The sequence below is a fragment of the Eumetopias jubatus genome, unplaced genomic scaffold, assembly GCF_037043125.1.
Source record: "Eumetopias jubatus isolate StellerSeaLion01/CBP00866 unplaced genomic scaffold, mEumJub1_p1.0 scaffold_2, whole genome shotgun sequence".
Classification (NCBI taxonomy): domain Eukaryota; kingdom Metazoa; phylum Chordata; class Mammalia; order Carnivora; family Otariidae; genus Eumetopias; species Eumetopias jubatus.
Genome location: NW_028274808.1, coordinates 39,100,323 through 39,120,269, shown reverse-complemented (window position 1 = coordinate 39,120,269; position 19,947 = coordinate 39,100,323). Strand labels below are relative to the sequence as shown.

At 45.5% G+C, this 19,947-nt stretch overlaps 1 protein-coding gene across 5 annotated transcripts in view; it reads right to left on the bottom strand.

The window, feature by feature from the left end:
• IKBKB (inhibitor of nuclear factor kappa B kinase subunit beta) overlaps nucleotides 1-19,947 on the bottom strand; it is a 56,942-nt gene that overhangs the window by 30,284 nt on the left and 6,711 nt on the right. For 4 of the 5 annotated variants that reach the window (XM_088020972.1, XM_088020975.1, XM_088020973.1 and 1 more), the window contains exons 3-5: nucleotides 13,823-13,917; nucleotides 12,469-12,586; nucleotides 9,845-9,914 (exon numbers count right to left, since the gene is read on the bottom strand). The exons of the other annotated variant lie outside the window; for it this stretch is intronic. In XM_088020972.1, the coding sequence (XP_087877098.1) occupies nucleotides 9,845-9,914; nucleotides 12,469-12,586; nucleotides 13,823-13,917 (283 nt within the window). The remainder of the gene's footprint in view (nucleotides 1-9,844; nucleotides 9,915-12,468; nucleotides 12,587-13,822; nucleotides 13,918-19,947) is intronic. 5 annotated transcript variants of the gene reach the window in all.

Here is a 19,947-nt window from a genome sequence, read left to right as displayed (position 1 = left end):
CTGTTTGCATATGTCTGTATGTTTATGGGCGCCTATACGTATGTGTGTTGCAGATGTGTGGCATATTCTTCCTCTGAATGGTACTGCCAAAATTCATATGCAAAAGGGCTCTATTTAATTGGCTTAAAAACAAACAAGCATTTATATGTAGTATTCCTAAAATTCTCAGAAATATAATAGAAACTAACCCAAATGCCTTTCAGGTTCACATGTTCTGGGAAAATATTCAGTATTAAAAGTTAATTTAAGTTTGTTGGTTCAATTAAAATAGACGTCTTCAGTGTTGTCAGCATTAAATATGATGCAGACATAGAACATTTATTCTACATAGGTTTACAAGTCAAATAACCTGATATTATCTATGTGATAATATATGAACATATGATATCTATATCATCAATAGGAAAAATAACAGGATGATGGCTGACTTTGTCTAATGTCTCAGGAAGTTTCCCTGGGTAGTCTAAACAAAAGCATATGCTTCTAAAAATTATTAAATATATTCATACATTTGCATGGTAATGAATGTTGGTGTAACAGGCAGTTCACAACTGCTTATGTCTTAGTTTTCACTATAAAGTTTCTAAGGATTAAAAATTCTAAATAATACATAATCAAAGCTACTGTAAATGATAAGAGAAACATCTCTGTACACAACGAAAGCAGGATGTGTTTTTGGTAAAAGAAGGTATGAGGAACAGAGAGGCATTTTTGTTGAGGGAAAAGACATTTTGTCCTAAAGTGAAGCTGTTTATATCAGAATGGAAAAGAGGAAAGACACAGGACAAAATCTGAATGTAAAAAAGATGTAGAAGGTTTGTAAAAAAGGAAATCCTGAGAAAGGAATTTTATGTGTGGTCAAGTTAGCTAAGATTAAAATGAATTGATTTGAAAAAAAAAGGAGTTTTTTAAGATCAAAAATAAGCTGGTACAAAATTAGAATTTGGTTTTCTCTGTTAAAAGGACAAAGTTTTCTTGGACTACTGGTCTAAATGAAGTCTTTCTGACTTGAACTACCTGATATTTTGCAGAGGGCTCCTGGAACATCTCAAAAGATTTACTCTCTCCATACAAAGGGGTGTGAAAAACTAATTGGGCTTATTTACTGTGTTAAATTACATGGAAAGCATTGTCAAGTGGGGAGTAATACTAAGCTTTCTTTATTCTGTACTTGTGTAGATATGTAAGTGTTCCAGAAACTATGAAATTCCTGGAAATCTACACGTTCTAGAATATTACCCCAATAATAATTCCAGTTATTATCCTAAAATGTTGTATATCACAGAAATTACTAAATTTCCTAATCAAATGAACTCTCAGATTTTTAACAATGGGCATTTTTAAGTCTTTGTCGCTTGCAGAGAGTTACTGTTCTACTCTGATGCTCTTAAGAAAGTGTTTTTGTGCAAGTGCTCCGTCTTCAAAGAGAACAGGTTTGTACTCTGGAAAAAACTTTGGCGAGTACAGGTTTCTGATCACTTTAAGATCATAAAACTGTCCTCAGTAAGAATTTCCAGAACTAATGGAAGAACTGGATTCAAGCAGAACAGATGTTAATTAAATGACTGAATGACCGGAGGAGGATGATTATTATGACTTTTTGTTTGAAACACAGCTGGTTCCTCAATGTTTTGTTTTTCCTTTCCAAATTTAAGGAAAGTTTTTAAGCTACCTATGACTTACAGCCATTTGATAAAGCATACCTTTGTAACAAAAGTATGAATAAAACCTTTCCTTTTTCTCCCTACCTGATCCCTCCAGAATCCAGAAACTCTTGAGTATTCTTATCGTGATAATATAGTTAGGTAACTGTGTAAGTTCAGTAAGACTCCATTCTCCTTGTAACAGGACAAAATTAAAAAACATGGGCTATATTATCAAGGACTTGACTGAAATGTCACATTTAAGAAAGATGTTTATGACGTGACAGTTTAAGGAACTGTTTGGAAAAATTACTTGGTACCTTGCTTATAAAAGGTTCCTAGCAGCCTTACCAGATGAGTAAGAAAGGTCACTCCCGGCAGGCCCAGAAACCTCAGGATATTTAGGGGAACCTCGAGGAGACAGAAATTCACCCAAATTATTGGTACTGCAGGTAAAATCTGATGGTAAGTCTTTGGAGTGGCTTCCTGGCCTCAGAGGCTTTTAAGAGTGCAATCTGATTCTTTATGAAAAGTTCCACAAAGTAGTCTTAAACGGAGCTTATATGACTAATCACTATTCTTGCTGCATTTATCTAAGTAATCAGGCCAAGATGAATGCAAACAAATCAGTTTTACTGCAATTATCTTTAATTTAAAAATGGGGGTAACTGTAGAGAAAAATTGTTTGCACTTTTGTAAATATTAGATTCTAGTCCTGTTAATCTTCTTTGAGGTTTTGTTATATACCCGTAAACTGGACTGGATCCTGAATTCTTCTAGTTTCTTCAAATATCTAGCTATGATTCTCCAAACTAACATTTCTAATTTTCTCCTACTCCTTCTGATTTGGAATCAATAAGGACAAAGACTGCCCTTGAATCTCCTTGGAAGGGACTACAACAGGTCCTCCTCACCACACAAATGGCAGCCAGACTTCATGGACTTAGGTCCACATCTACCAGTTAAAAAGGGCTCCTTCAGACTTCAGGGACTACACACCAGGTGAAGACCTCAAAATCAAATTGACTAGCAAGAGAAATAGTTAACACCAAAGTAGTCTACTTCCACCCAAGCCACCAGATCAAGACTTCATACTTTAAACATGAAATCCTTTCTTCCTCCTTTTCTGCCCTTTACTCTGGCACTGGCCTGGGAAGAGAACACTGTCCTCTGTACCTTGCAGGCCACTGCTAAGGTGGGTAACCCAACCCCCAAATAACTGTTGGGTAGGCCACAATGGTGGTGATTGTGCAGTTCTGCCTATCACAAACGTACGATTTCCAATGTGTCAGTTTCTCTAGAACAAACTCTACCCCCTCTCTATTGTGTCAGACTCCCTAACCCCGGGGGGGACCATTTCCTGGTGTCTGGTTAACAATCCCAAACCCAGGGAACCTTGCATCCAGGCTCTACACAAAGAAAGGGACACAAGGCAAGGGTAATGAGAATAAAAACCGCCTGTGTGGACCACAGACCCCTAAATTTTACCGGCCTCCATGCCAGTCCTGTGCCATAGGCTCAAATGGGAATTACCAGGAGGCATTCAAAATTAGCTCCCTTCTGCAGATCCTTGCTTTCCCAGTTAGGGGTACAAATGATCAAGATGCTCTCCTTAACTCTTAAAGCAACAGGTGCCCAACAAAAATCCTTAGACTCTGACCAAAGTTGTGCTTGATAAAAGGACAGTCCTTCTTGATAATCCGGCAGCTGAGCAAGGTGTCTGTGCTATGGGCAACAATGCTTGCTGCCCCTGGATTAACACTTCTGGGGAAGCTGGAACTCAGCTACATAAAATCACTGAACTGAGCTGCCTGGCTTAACAAAGGGACTCAACACGGTTATTCTTTATTTGATTTTGATTGGTTTGGGTCTTGAGACCATGGCTTTGAAGTGCACTCTAGACATCAGGAATCACCCTGCATATAATAATCACAGTCATCTCCCTGGTGCACTGTATTTCCTCAAAAAGTTTTAAATGCATGTTCATTGCCACTAACCACCAAATGATCTCCCTAAGACTAGAATGTCAAAAAAGGAATGAAGAGAGTTACTGACTGAAGAAATGAGAACCTGAAGTCATGACCTGTGAATACCACAGATTCGGGAAAAGCTGTAAGAACTTCAGAGCAGTAGCTGGGAGTGGCACTAATTCCTTTAATTTTGATCACATCTCTTAGTTAAGCTGAAAGTCTAATCAAAAGGGAGGAATTGTTAAAAAAAAAAGAGAGAGAGAGAGAGAGAGATAAAAGGCCAAAAATGGAGTCACTTGTGCTAAGCCCACGTCACCAAACCAAGACTTAAGACCTAACCTAACCATAGATTCAGCCTCTCCCAAGAATGTAATCTTAGTCAGTCTGGAATTACCTGGTCTGCATTAATGAGGTAATCTGCCTGATGGGACCCCTGCCATCTCCAAAGAAAGGTGACCTTACCTAAACCAATCCACTCTTTGCTAGTGACTTCCTTGTCCTGCCCCCTTCTGCCTATCAAAGTCTTTCATTTTCTACAGCTCTTCAGAGCTCCTTTCTATTTGCTAGATCGGACACTGCCCAATTCATGAATCACTGAATAAAGTCAATAAGATCTTTAAAATCGACTCAGCTGCATTTTGTTTTTGCACATTTCATATTACTATGTGCCAGTCACTCTGCTGTCACCAGACTTTCCAAACAAAACATATTAGAAGGCCCAGTGTGAACACATGGAGAAAGATTTCATCCAGCTGAGGGTTTCTCAGCTAAAATAGCCCCTATGACTAATCAGCAAGGTAACAAGGCAGTCACACTGAGTGCTGGGAGAAAAGTGCACAATCATTCTCGTTCGTTCAACAAGTACTGATAAGGTGTCTTGTATTTCCTAGGTATCGTGGGAAATGTGCCACTGAAGCAAGGCATTTTCTTCACTTACTGCAGAGTCTGGCCGGCAGCTCCCGTGCCAGAAGTCAGTCTCCACGGTCAAGCACAGGCAGAGATCCCATAGCAATAGCAGAGACACCAAGTACTGAGTGCAGGAGGCAGCGGGCGGAGGAAAGCCATGAGAAGGAGAACCACTATGAGTGACAGGCCAGGGCAGGTCTAAAGCCGTGTCCTGGAAGACAGGAAGACTTAGGACCGTTGGGGAGGTGTAAGAGCAGCATTCTAAAGAGAGCGGCCATGTGCGAAGGGTAGCAGGAGGGTTGATTAAGGGGGTTTTGAGAGCCATACAGATGCTAAGTTGGTGACAGTGGATTGAGAGAAAAGTGAGGTGAAGAGGTCTGGCCTCGAAGGATTATGATAAAAGTGTCCTCTTCAAAAGCATGGAAGATGGGTGAGTAAGATGGGGCTAGGAAGGCCGGGTGAGGGGTCATGACAATGAATTGCTCTGACACTGACATAGTGCAGGCAGTGGGAACAGAGAGGAAAAACGGGATATGTGACACGAAGGAGGGCTGAAAGGATCTGGAGCCTTTAAATGAGAGGGTATGGAGCAGGAAGAGAGCAGGTTCTAAGACACAAGATTCATGTCTGGGTTGCCGATGGGAAGATGGGCTGGTGATACAACAAAGGGATGCTGGGAAAGGATCTGGCTTAAGGAAGAAATCTACCAGGACTTCCATTTGGTAACGACTTTGGGAGAAGTACATAGACATGGGTATGGAGTTGACGATAGAGCTCAGGGTTGAATACACAGACTTTGGAGAGAATATGGTTGATAAAGATGTTGTGAGAACAGCCTGGCAAACAGAATACTGGAAAGCAGTGGGCAGTCAGTCCAGGTGCAGACAGGGACAAAGGGGATGGACCAGGAATGAACAGAAAGCATCCAGACAAAACTCTGGGGGAAGATGACACATTAGGGGAGCGGCGAGAGACACCGGGCACACGGTCAAGCTGGGACAGTGGAGAGGGTGTCAAAGACATTCTGGGGCACCCATTCTGAAAACCAGCCCCTGAATAATAAAAACGAAATATTTAGTTACAAGGGACCTTAGAGACCACCTATCTCAACCCCTTCGTTTTAAAGTTGAGGACATGTAGGCCCAGAAAGTTACCATCGTTTTCCATAGAGAAGAAATGAAAAGATAAACAGACCAAAAGGTCCTTGCCCAAGGTGACAGAGCTGGGAACATGGAGAAGCCAGGACCAAAAGCCAGTTGTCTTCTATTATTATAAAGTTCCTGTATGCTTTCCAACATACTTCATATACCAATGACCTGAATTTCTGAGATCAGATAATCCTCTTGTATTAGAAATCCACAATTAGAGAGAAACACTAAATAGAGAGGCCAATTTTCTGATTCAAAGACTGAAGTTCTCTTCCCTAAAGCCCTGTATTCTCTTTGAAACCCTCTCTGCTTTTTAATGTTGATGTACTGCTGCCTGAGAGGAGCAGCTCCAACAGGGACAGAAATGGTGACTCTGAAAATGCAGCACAGATGAGATGGGGAGTGGGGTTCCTGAAGGTTCAGAGGACAAGATGGTCAGTCCCCACAGTGAACTGACCATCTGGAGAATCAAGGAAGATTGACTCAGACTTAAGACCCAATAAGGCCATGAGATCACACAACAGGGACCACCCAGCTGGCCAAGGCACAGGCAGGTCCCTGTCAGACGGTGGAGACATAGGCCTCCGGAGTGTGTCCATCTGTCCCTCAACCTTGTCTCAGGAGTTTGTACCTCTGCTGGCAAAAGGAAACACACTCCAATATTTTCCAAAGGATAATGAGCAAGACTGCTTAAATAGAGTTCACTTAGATGTAACCTCCTTGAGCTATTTTACGGTTATATGGAAATCCAGATCATTTCTGGCTGCATCTGTACCTGTCTCCTGATCTTTTACCAGCATAAAAGAATTTGTCTGGGGCGCCTGGGTGGCTCAGTTAAGCATCGGCCTTCACCTCAGGTCACACGGCTCAGGTCACATCAGGCTCCCTGCTCGGCAGGAAATCTGCTTCTCCCTCTCCTTCTGCCCACGCCCCCCCTTACCCCCCACCGCTCGTGCTCACTTGCGCGCTCTCTCTCTCAAATAAATAAATAAAATCTTAAAAAAAAAAAAAAAGAATTTGTCTAATAGTTCTGTCCTGGCACATGCTCACCAGGCAACTGCTCATTTTCTCATGTGTACTCTGTATTATCTTCTTGGCCAATATAAAGTTCATTGGAAAAATCTTTTCTATTATCTTGATGCTGCTCTGAGTGGGCATCTCTGTAAGGTTAGTGGCGCAGAAGAGGTTTTACGTTAAAACAGGTTTAATCCAGAAGAGAAGACGATGAATTCTGGACCCCGTGGTCAAGGGTGTGGCTCTGCCCCTTATCTGAAGTCAACCCAGCAGAGAACAGCAGTGGCAACTCCAACAAAGGAAACATGAGGCCAGCACTTGGAACAAACTAGAACAAAATATGCTCAGGAAATGTTTCAGAATACAAAAGAGTTATGTTAGACGAGCTCCAAGAAAAGCTTTTGAACTTTCAGTGGGGAGATCCTTGCAAAAGAAATAAATTTGATAAATCTTGTACACAAATCAGAAATGGGAATGAAAGTAAAATACAAGCTTATCAACAACCTCCACAACCACAATACCAGGGGATGTGACTGCCTCCAAAAAGTGACTGACACAGGAAAAGGTCTGAAAGGTAACCATTTCCAGGAAGGGAAGTTTCAACAAGGCAACCAGCAGCCTGGCTTACCAGATCCCAAATCAGGGTGACACGTTTTTCAAAAGGAATGCTATTAATCCAAATCCAGAGGGTGAAGGAACTGAGAATGGAACAAACATGTGCTAGTGGCACATGATGCTAGGGGCAGGAGACACCGTGCTAGCAGCTGTTGGTATAGCACCTCATTTGATCCTCGTAACAGTTCTAATGAGGCACGTGATAGTCCCATTCTACAGCTAATAAAACAGATGTTCTTAAAAACTAGGTAACATTCTGCATGGAGCACTGGGTGTTATGAACAAACAATGAATCATGGAACACTACACCAAAACAAATGATGTAATATATGGTGATTAACATAACAATAAAAAATTAAAAAAAAAAACTAGGTAACATGTGTAAAGTCACAATGCCAATAAGTAGAGGAGTGGGCATTTGACCTGGGACTGTTTATTATATGTGAACATCTTTTTTTTTTTTTTAAGCAGGTCTTACTTATTTTAATTTCCTTTGGGATTTATGTCATTCACTTGACAGATATTTACAGAGAAGCTGCTACATAAGATACCACTATTGCAGATGCTGGAGATACAGCAATGACTCAAGTCTCTCCTTCAAGAATTTAATTCTAGTGCATTAGTACTTCAAAGACTCACTATTTCCAGTTTAGGGTCATGAAGAGGAAAGACAGGGAATCAGTGACCTAAAGAATTTGAATGTTCATCCATCTGTAGGAGAGCTGAACTACATACGCACTTGGGAGCTTACCAGCATTCATAATTCTGACTTATGAATGACTTAAACACACACCTACAACTTCAATACATAATATGAAGGCTGTCACACCAGTCAATGGTAACTGGATACAAAATGTGCCCAGTCCAAAGAAGATGCAACCAGTTGAGGCACTCTTAATATCACTAGAGAATCACTTGAGGAAGTAAAAGTTATATGAGGAAGTAGAATGTTCTGTGTACTCCTGCCAATAAAGACTTTCTTAATAACTATTTGCTGAATGCACAAATAATCTCATCAGTGAAAGAAAAATATCTGAGAGAATAACATTTTAAAAAATGACTTAAAGCTCTAACCAGAGAGAAATAAAATGAGTTTCCCATGAAGAGCAAAAGAATATTCCCAACCTACTAACCTGCCTTTAACGGAACTCAACAGAGAATAAATGAGTAATCTGGTCACTGGGGTAACAAGACAAGTATTGTCTAAGCAAAACTTGCCTTGGTGAGCCATGTGGCAAAGTAAGTGTCAGGAAAACAGGTGGGACTCTTAACCTATGGACTAGATCCTCCAGGCAAACAGAGAGGGCCCTTCCGGCAGACCCACACAGGCCAACTCACGAAGGAACCAGCCTGGCGGGTGGTGGACACCATTCAAATCAGATAAACTCGTGCAATGTCAACTTGTCCTCACGGTGAACTCCATCCAAAGGGAGATGGAATTTTCTGTGTCAGATTGTTTGGATCATAACTTGATGTCATTGCTGGGCTCTCCCTGCCTTCATTTCCTTCTTGCCCATCCTCTATGAAAAGTGGCGCAGGGTAAGGTAAAGGCGGACCCATACCTACAAAGCAAAGCATTTTAGAGCCTGGAGGCCCACCTATCCTTCCAGGACAAAAGTTAGAAAACACAGGTTTACAAGTGCGGCAAGATGGTAATGACTGATGAACCCAGTGGAAAGGTATGTGGGTTTCACTGTACTACTCTTTCAACTTTTCTATACACTTGATATTTTTCTAAAAAAAAAAAAAAAAAAAGTTTGAGCAAACAAAAAGAAAAAAACATGCAGCATCAAAGAACTCGCAAGGGAGAGGGATGAAAACTGTATCAGTGCCCACATCTGGGGGCAAACACTCAGTGATAAGCTCTGGATAACTTTAAACTTTAAGCTATCAACTTGTACCAACAACCTCAGAGATTAAAAAAAAAAAAGAGGTTTGGATCAGGCCCTCTCTCACGTCTGAAGGCTGGAGCCATGTGCTAACCTGCGGAGACCCCTGTCCACGCTCCCTCCAGAGCAGGCACCAGGGTCCAGAGACTGCACCTGAGCTCTGTGACCTGAGGTCACTCTTTTCCCTGACCTTCTCAGAGACAGTGGCAGACACCCTCGTCCGTGTCCGAGGACAGTAACAGCACCAAAGGATTAAGCAGGAGCAGTTTTTCCTATGCCTATAATTGGCAAAAGAACTGCCAATGTCGAAGTGGAAAAATTAGTTGCCAAGGGATGAAATTCATTCAAATGACAACCCATTCCATTGCTGGCCATTCCAGGAAAGTAGGGAGTGGAGCTTTTTAATGGGAAGGAAATCTGTTACTCTATATACCCACAATTCACTTCATGACCTAGTCCGGAAGGAAGAGAAATCTATTTGAGTTCAGCACCTGCCTGACTAGTCCCCTGTTGACCTCCCCACTCTGTGCCCCCTCAACCCCACCCTCTGGAGGGAACGGAGGACCAAAATAGCTCCCCTCTGTGCTCCGCCAGGACTCACAGGCGCACCACAGACTCTCCCCGGAGGGCACAGCCTGACTTCCAGGGCTGGGATTTACCAATGTCACTCAGCAAGGTGAGGATGGCTCCTTCCCGCAGGCCACAGCAGTTCTCAAACTGGTTCAGGTACTGTCAAGAAGGTGAGAAGAAGCATCAGAGTGAGCAGTCCCCGACCACCGACAAGCCCACAGTGTGTTTTCCCAGCTGAAGTCATCTGAGTGCTCACCCCAGCCCCGGGGCTTTGGGGACGTAGGCTAACAGGTGGCCTGGGCAGGGAAGTAGGAAGCAGTAGTGAGAACTCCCAGAAGTCCTCACGTACTCACAGGTGAGGTGTCTGAGTCATTCTCAGAGGAGGGCTTCTCAGGCTCACCTGAGCCGCAGTTCTGAGGGAGGCAGGCCAGAGGCCACACTCCACCACAATGGGACCACTGCTCCTGCATCCCGAAGAGGTTAGGATGGAAGGCACTCACTGTACACCACGCTCTGACCACTTCTCCAACGTGGCCAGTGGGGTGATGATGGTAGCGGGGAATATTTAATGAGCCTGGGACCCGGCAAACTTCTACACGATTTAGCTCAGTGAAGCTCTACCTACGTTGTCTCCTTTCATCCATCCTCCCACTGCCACCAAGGGAAATACCGTCGGCATTTGCACCTCACAGGTGAGGAGCCTGAGACTGGAGAGGTTCTGTGAGGTCTGCTCACACAGCCATTCCAGTGCAGCCCTGGAATATGAGGCCGTGTCTAGCTGAGGCCTGAGCTCAAACACGTGCCCTCTCTGCCCTCCTGGCCCTGGCTCAATATGCTGCTGGTGGCTGGCCTCAAATGAAAACAATGGAGAAAATAACTTCCCAGCTGAGGGTTATAGTCACTAACTAATATTTATATCCAAGAACATTGAAGAGCCCGTTTCCTGAGCTGGGCATACAGACTTCACTCTTTCAGTCAGTTTTGGCTTCTACATTTGCTCACATGCTGGCCAAGCTGGTCTCTCAGTGCGCAGGGGGATAGGCTTTGAACTCTTGAGAGGAGGGAAAGACAGGCTACCTCATTTGGAGCACAGAGAGAACAGAGGTCTCTGGCGCTCTGGGCAGCGGCGCTCTCCCTGCACTGCCCACCCCATGTGGGGGGACCCCACGGACAAAGGCCCCTTAGAGTGCAAGGGCTGCCCGCCTCCCCCAGATCATCTTGTGCCCTACGCGAGGTCAATCACGCTGCAGTTTTCGTCATCTTCTTCCCTGGCTGACTGGCTCTTCGCGGCCTGCATGATCAAGTCTCAAGTTCTCTGCCAGGCTTCCGAGCCCTCCATAATCAGGTCACAGCCCACCAACTCCCATGCTGCCCTCCAAGAACCACTCACTCAACTGCAACAACATGACTCGAGCTCCCATTTTAAATAACTGCATTTAGTAATCAGATGATTGTCAAAGGTTAGGAAAACAAAGAGGAAAACTGAAGCATTATCAAGTTCCCCATTTCTCATCCGTTATCAGTCCCCAGCTTGTAGGTCATGCCAATGACTGTTCACATCCTGCTGCACCACTCCCTCGACCCGCCTATCTCCCATGGCAGGAGAAAGCCACTCAGGCAGATCAACCCTTGTGGAAGGTTTCCTTTACAAAAAGAAGACAGAAGGGGCCAAAAAAAGTAATGGAAACAGCACATGATGCTGGGTCCAGGAAACTGCCAGACAGAAGAAATGCTAGGGTATCCTGCCTCCCCGCCCCCCCCCCAAAATATTGTGACCCTTCTTCCAGAGGGAAGAGTTCAGGGAGATGTGCACTAACAGAGCAACCTCTTTTTCAATACAAAAACAACTTAGTCGTCCAGAGACAACTTCTATTTTGCCTCATACTATGTGGCATTCTTCAGTGTCCTAGATGGAGAGGTGGCCTGCAGTTGGCTTCCCATGGGCTGTGACCCAAGCTCTGCCACTGTAGCCGTGTGAGGCCTGGTAATCCACCTCACCATCCATCTACATCCTTCACGTGGGAATCGTGTTGTACCAGCACCTCAGGGATGTTGAAAATCAAACAAGGCCAAGTCTAAAAGCAGGTTGTATGATCCCGTTTCGGACGACACTGGGGAGGGGGCCAGACATGACCATCCCCGAGACAAGGAAGGGCTGACGTCACCCACCCTGAAGTACATGCTCTTGTAAGGAGAAGTGAATGCACTAGAGGGACAAATGCCCAGATGGTGAGTCAGTTGGTGGCTCTGGAACATCAGCCCAGTTCCCTGATTACTAAACCAGCTCCCTTCCGGCTCCACTCTGTGACCCTGTCTGCAGTGCTGCCACATCTGGGGGACAAAAGCCCTGATAGGACAGCAGTGACGTGGACGCTGAAGGACAGCTGGTGGCCCTAACATGCCCAGGGAGGGAAAGTTTGTTTTGGAACTGGTCCAGTCTTTCCCCGTCCTCAAAATCTGGTGACTTTTTCTTGTCATTTTAGTAATCATGGTGCAGGACATACATACAGCGACCCCTCCCTGGCTTTCCCCTAAGGGCTTCTGATTCAGTCTCTTGATTCACATCATGCACGTCGCCCCACCCTGAGCATGGAAGAGGGGGATCTGAGAAGGAAAAGCAAGCCCACTGAAGTCACCACGGCTGCCCACGCTTCCCAGTGAGGAAAGGGGCGAACGGCGTCCCCGCTGCTCCCCACCACCCTGGAAGCCTCACCTTTCGGAGATCTCCTCCCTGGCAGTACTCCATGGCCAGCAGGGGCAAGTCATTGGGGGCCAAGTTCTGCATCCCCTCGGGGACGTCCCGGGCAGCCACCACATTGGGGTGGTTCAGCCTAGGAAGGAGACAGCAATGAGGGAAAAACCCAGGATCTGGCTCAAACCCACTCTCCTCCTCTGTCCATTTTACAAGTTTTACAACAAAGGCCCGGACAAGCCGAGGGCCCTCTGGAATAAGCAGGAGGACAGAGGTCAGGCACGGGCTACTTACCTCGGTGCCAGGTCAGTTAGCATCCACCCAGCACCATGAGCTCAAGGACTGTGAGTGCCTCATGTGCAACTTAATTTTCTTTAGAGTGCCCATATCAAGTCCTCACTATACTTTGAAACTGCTTTTAAAAGCATAGAAAGTAGAGGGACTTCCAATCTCAGACCATTCACGCAGGGATAGGGGTGTGTGTGTGTGTGTGTGTGTGTGTGTGTGTGTGTTAAGAGGTTCACGGAGGGAGCACCTGTTACAGGTCTTGCCAAAAGCATAGAAAGTAGAGGGACTAGGGGTGTGTGTGTGTGTGTGTGTGTGTGTGTGTGTGTGTGTGTGTGTGTTAAGAGGTTCACGGAGGGAGCACCTGTTACAGGTCTTGCCAAAAGCATAGAAAGTAGAGGGACTAGGGGTGTGTGTGTGTGTGTGTGTGTGTGTGTGTGTGTGTTAAGAGGTTCACGGAGGGAGCACCTGTTACAGGTCTTGCCAAAAGCATAGAAAGTAGAGGGACTTCCAATCTCAGGCCATTCAAGCGGGGATTAGGGTGTGTGGGTGGGTGGGTGTGTGTTTTAAGAGGTTCATGGAGGGAGCACCTGTTTGAGGTCTTGCAAAACAACTAGGTTGCTAGTTTACCTAAATGCTTACTTAAACCCCTCACTACGTGGGAGGACAGCACCCATGCACGGCCTGACAGTCCCTGTCTCCACAATGGAGGAATAAGTATCTGCGATCGGTTTACGGCAGTGGAGAGTCACATACCATCTCAGAATCGGAAATATAGGAGGGAAAAAAAAGGATCTCTGCTGTGACAAAGGACAAGTCACTGTGATGGCTATCTTAAATTATTCAATATAAGTAAAGCTGACCAAAAGCCCAGAGTTGGACACTGAGGGCCACTCCTCTAGAAGTCATCTGTTATCCTGACTGAGGGACTGAGATTTATGACTCTCTTTTCCAGATGCAGCAGGTGGGGCCGTTGTTCCCGATCCCAAAGCTCAAAGGGCTCCCTCCAGATTTCATTGCAATGCCTCAAAGCCCCGCGTCCCCCCTGCAATGACAGCCCTGTCTTGGCTTGGTGCGCGGGGGCCCTCACCTTCTCATGATCTGGATCTCCAGGCACCACCGCTCTCGATTCCGGGGGCTGAGCTCCTGCCGGCACTGCTTGATGGCAATCTGCTCACCTGTTTCCTGAAGAGAGAGCACGCACAGGGACAGGAGGAGCAGAACTCCCGACCAGACCCACCAAGAGCGCCATGGGTCAAACATGAATTGTCTCCTTGGGGCCCGGAGCACGGCCCGCAGGACCTCTGGGATCCCAAGGCCCACATACGTGTCCTCTGATAGATGTCCCCAAGTCACTTGCCAGCCTCTCAGGCTGGCCTCCACACCTCCACCTCTTGCCTGACTTTCTCACTTCTAGCCACCCAGAGTCAACACCAAGGCCTTGTTCAGGTCCCCCCTCTTGCATGAAACCTCTGCTCACCATTCCTGCCGAAGAGCTTTCTCACTTCTCTGAGCCCCAACTGCTAGATAGAACCACAGGACATTGCTGGTATTGACCATTTTGACCCATGCCAATGGCACCTGCCTGTGACTCAACCTAACAGTTAATGCCACACTGCCTTCATACTTCATGCAAGTTTCGTCTCTCCAGAGAGAGGGCAAACCTAGCAGAGCAGCTGGAACACAGAGGATGATTCAATTTAGCATTTCCTAGCTCTGTGACCTGGGGCAGAGCACCTGGTCTGACTCAGTTTCTTCATCTGTAAAATGAGAACGCCTACACCCACTTTCCAGAGCTATCCTGAAGCTTAGTACCTAGCAGTGTCCAGCTTTCAGCAGGCGTCCAATAACACTGCTGGGGGCAGAGCAGACCCATGTCACACAAGTACTCCTGGCGTCCAAAATCCTCTGCAGCTTGGCCCCACCCGGCCTTTCCAGCCACTCTCCCGAGAAGCCCCCCATCCCCTCCCCCAGCCCACGCATCTGACACTGCAGCTGTATCAGACCAGCTGTCCAGTCCCGGGCTTCTCTGGTCTATGCTCTTGCTCGCGTAGGTGCGCAGGCGCTGCAGGAACCCACCTCAAGGGGGTCTTACTCTGCTCTCCAAACAGGCCACTTCATCACACACACCTACCAAAGACTTCTTTCCTGTAGAGTCATAGCTTTATTTTCTTTTCTTGGTTAGATTACAGGCTTATCCATCTTCACGCACTTTAACCTCTTCTCTAGTAACCAGCACAATGCCCTCGGCCGAGAGATTTTGTGAATGGAAGGGAAGGCAATCAATAAAACGTTTGTGAATAATTAACTGCCTGCCTGTGTCCTGAGGATTAACTCACCCCTTTTCCTTGGTACTCTAGGCAGCACCAAGGAGCCCCAGGGGACAGACTAAAAGGAGTGAGCCCTACGGCTACAGTGCTGGAGGCAGCAGGGACAGTGACTCTGGCCTCAGGTGCTCTGCCCACCACAGGGAGCAACCGCTGCCACCTCCTCAGGCCCACGGGGCCTCCAGGATGGCTGAGAGACAGTGGGTGTCCCTGGCCATGCCTCTAGTGGCAGAGGCCTGAAAGCTGGGCCCACCACCAGTGAGCAAGCTGACTTATACCAGCAACCTGTATATTCTGTGTCCGTGCAGCAACGAACGACCTCCCCAACAGCCCTATGTACTAGGGAAGAGCCACGCCTGCAGGATGGTTTCAGCAAAACCTCCAGCAAGAAAAGATGGCAGAACGATACCAAGATTCTACTACTTGCCCAACTGAAGAAGGATATTCTAGAGGCCCTGACAGACCATTTTCTGAGTTTTGTCATTTTAGGAAACGCACCCTGAAAAGAATCCCCATTCTTGTAAGTGTAGCAATTCATACGGTGCTGAATGGGACTTGAACAAGACACGTTGAGGGGCACCTGGGTGACTCAGTCGGTTGACAGACTCTGGGTGGCATCTCAGGTTATGATCTCAGGGCTCTGGGCTCAGCGGGGAGTCTGCTCAAGATTCTTTCCCTCCCTCTCCCTTTCCCTCAGCCCCTCCCCCTGATCACACATATTTCTCCCCCTCTCTCTCTCAAATAAATCAATAAAATCTTGAAACAGGCACCTGGAGAAGTGTGGCAGGACCTCCCCATGCGCACGCGCTGTCTTGCAGCAGGAACTGCAACATGGGCACGCAGCTACCAAACTGGCCGTGATCCCCGCAGGAACACAGACCCACCCAGTAAGGAAAAGAAAAATGGAAGTCTCCAAACATGAGCAGAAGTAGTCTAAGAAAACCACTGAGTCACTTATTGTTAGACCAATCCCTAAAACTGACCTTCGAGAAAGATGAGCTTCAGAAAGAAGCCTCTTGTGCCTCATACAGTGCCAGTGCCAGAAAAGAGACAACACCTCTACGATATTCTCAGAAGTTGCTTCTACCAGATCCCAATATTGCTGTGGTTAAGCTGTGTGTCAAGCAGTTCCCTCACATGCCTACTTTTTTAACAGCTCTACTGAAATATAATTCACATACCACACAATTCATCCATTTTAAAGTGTGCCGTGTTAACGGTGTGGGGTACGGTCAGCATAGTACAACCAAAACCACACATCAATTTTAAAACATGTTCATCATCCCCCAAGGAAACCCCACATCCATTAGCAGGCACCCTTCTCCCAGCCCCTTGAGCAAGGGCAATCACCTATCCTCACAGATTCACCTGTTCTGAACATTTCACAAATGGAATCACATGCTAAGTGGTCTTCTGTGATGGCTTCTTTCACTTAGCATGATGTTTCCAAGGCCCACCCATGCGGTAGCCACATGCCTATTTTTGTAAGGACACACAATCCTGAGGGTGCAGCCCGTGGAAGCAGGCATTGATAATCAGGTCCTACCAGACCATTCACACATTGCTATTAGAACCCCGATCTTTGGCCCAGATCCCGAGGCACTCTCTGAAGAAGAGCTGATCTCTTTCAAAAATCATAAATCCTGTTGCTATTGAACCAACCAGTGCAGCTGTACAAGTGAACTCAGGTAGAAATCCATCTAATACTTTTCATGAGTTAGGGAACATGTGAAAATACTGTTTCTTCAATTGATGTACAGACTGTTAGATCTCACAAAACGTTACACCCTCTACATCGTGAACTTCCCGATTCCTGTCTGTCCTCAAACGGATTTAAATTTGCTTTCAGGTTTCACTTCCCCTGAATGTTCAGACTGAAACATTTTAGCCCAGTTCTATGGTAACTTCATCAATGGCAGCTCTGACGTGCCATTAGAGATGCTTGTTTCCAGTCAGGTGGGATCTCCATGGAAACTGAGACTGGAATGTACGGTTCTACAACTGATGGGCCAAGTGCAAAACAAGGTAACAGGGCCAAGGGAGTCCATTCAGCAGGTAATCTTTTAATGGACAGTCTGATAAAAGTAACAGTTTAGAACAAGATACTGCAACTCACGGTCTGTCATCTCAGAATGACTCAGAGCTTAAATCAAGATATTTAAAGATCTGCACCTATTTTAACTTCCATACACAGAACAGTTAGTTTTTTGTGTTTTGTTTGTTTTTTACTGCCGCTATTAACAAATTGCCACCAACTTAGTGGCTTAAAACATAAATTTATTTCCTTACAGTTCTCGAGTCAGAAATCTGGTACAGATCTCACTGGGCAAAAATCAAGATGTCAGCAGGGCCGTGTTCTTTTCTGGAAGCTTTAGGGGAGAATAAATTTCCTTGACCTTTCCAGCTTCTAGAAGCTGCCTGTATTCGTTGGCTCAGGGTCCCTCCCTCCATCCCCAAAGCCAGCAAGGACCAGGTGACTCCTGTCACATTGTATCACTTGGACACTGACTCTCCCGCCTCCCTCTTCCACTTTTTTTTTTAAGATATTCACAGGTTCAGGGGTTAGGATGCAGACATCTTTGGGAGGGGCCATTATTCTGCCTACCGCAGACAGTATGCTTCCTTCATAAAAATGACAAATAAATCAAACCCCAAAGGTAGATTAAGTGATTTAGAAAATATTTTAGGTAATCTATACATTGGATAACTGTAGATAATTGCAATCTTCTGTTCAACACTCACTGGATCTAACACACAGCTGTTACCCAGCCCAACCCAGAGTCCAGAAATAGATTTTGATATTGAAGACTGATATTAAAGATTGAAGATTTGATACTGGCCTCAGTATCCTAATTCAAACTAAAAAGTGAACTTCGCAATATGAATACTAAACACATTGTGGACTAACTGGGCACAGACATCAAAACTCACTTTCTGTTTGTGGACAACTCAGCTTAGTCCTACGGTTTCAGGGGAAATCCTAACTCCCTAGGCTTGGGAATGTCTCATACAGATACAGACACACTTAAACTTTTCTTACACAGTGACCCTTGAGGCTATTCTAAAACATTACAGTTTTCCATGAATAATACTTCATTTGAAACAGAAACCCATACAGAATGACTTTTTGTTGCTAAAAACATACCTGCTCTAGAAAGCAAAATTCAATTAAACAGTTCAGAAACAGACTAAAAATACCGGCTTTGAAACCCTGGGGAGTTTGTTCTTCACTAGCAATGAAACTCCAAGAGCAGCGGATGACTTTCTTTATTTGGTTAGAACTTCCTAGAGTCTTAGCTCAGTTCTGTGGAAACCCAGACTTGGCGCAAACCATCTCAGCCTCCAACTTCTGGTAAGTGATGCCTCATGTGGGACAAAATTTAAAACTGGTTTGTATTTTGAGAAAATGGAGACAGGTACCAACAGTGTTACCCATACTGAATGCAGTTTATCATGAAGGTCCCTCAAGTCTGCGATTCTTTTGTACATGAAAACAAAACTTGTGTGGAACTGGGGTATGGTATAAAGTGGCGGGGGGGGGGCACCTCCTCAGATGGCTGAGAGCTACCAAAAGGTGTGACAGCACAAGTGAGCTGAAGGTCAGTCTACTCAGGAGCTGACCCAGCTTCCCAGAGTTAGCCTTCTTCACATGAGGAGGGGAAACTCACTGGAAGCCAAGAGGTACATTCAAACCTCTGGCTCAGAAACCTGTTTCCTGTTACCGTGGCAACCATCCAACAGGCCACTGTGGTAAAAGGGGGTAATTAGTAATAATCAGCTCATTCCTTCTCAGGCCCTGCCCTCCAAGATGAACACTTCAGAGAGGAAGTGCTAAGCTAGGCCTAGAGAGAGCCTAAGGACAGAATTCAGGTCTGAGAGTCAAAAGGTACAGGGTCTGGCTATAGCTTTCACCACTGACTCAGCCACGCTGACCAGTCTAGGCTGAGAAGGCTCTGAGTTCAACCCATTCCCTTTGGTGTAAACAGCCAACAGACATAGAGGCCTCCAAACTCACCCACAGGGGCTTATGGGGTGAAATAAGTCAGGGTGTACCTCCTTCATCCTTCACCTGGTATATGTGGGACACTGAGCCCACTAGTTTAGCTTCTGGGTCTTTATCCATAAGAGGGAGATGACTCTACCCCTCAGGCAAAACGAGATGGAGTGTCTGACACAGAGTGAGCCTTTAGCAAATTACAGTAGCATCATTTCCTTTCTCTGGCCTTGTGTAGATGTTACTCTACCCATTTGATTTGTCTTCTCTTCAGACTCTCTACAGTCTGTCTCCTTCCAAGATTCTGCTCAAGTTCCCTTTCCTCAAGGAGCCTTCCCTCTCCCCTGAGCATTCACGAGAGAATATGGATAACGCATCAAACACAGCTGGTACAGGACACAGCCATTCATAGTTCTACACAATTCGGCGCCCATATTTAGACCTATTTAATATACTGCTAAGCATTCATTTTACCTCCTCAATTGGAGCATAAAGACACTGAGGACAAGGTTGTTTCTTTTTTTCCCCCTAATGGAGCTTGGGTCGGTGCTCAATAAATTCTTAGTGAATTGAATGAAGTCTTTAAAACTTCCAAAACACACACATAAGCTGAAGTGAGCTTAATCTTGTCCAGTGAGGAAACAAGTCAAAGTCGGTACTACTTTGGAGAGATAATTAGTAACACCTTACTTTTTATAGCTTTATGATAACCAGTACATTCATTACCTCGTGTCATCCTAACAGGCATCCTTGAGAAACCAGACAGCAATTCCCAGCCTCTTTCACAGCAAAAGTGCACAGAGAATATATTTGCAAGGCACCCTGGGTCATTTCCAGATCCTTTCAGAAAGCAGCGGCCCTATTTCATGCCCAAACATGCTGAGAGCCAAGGAG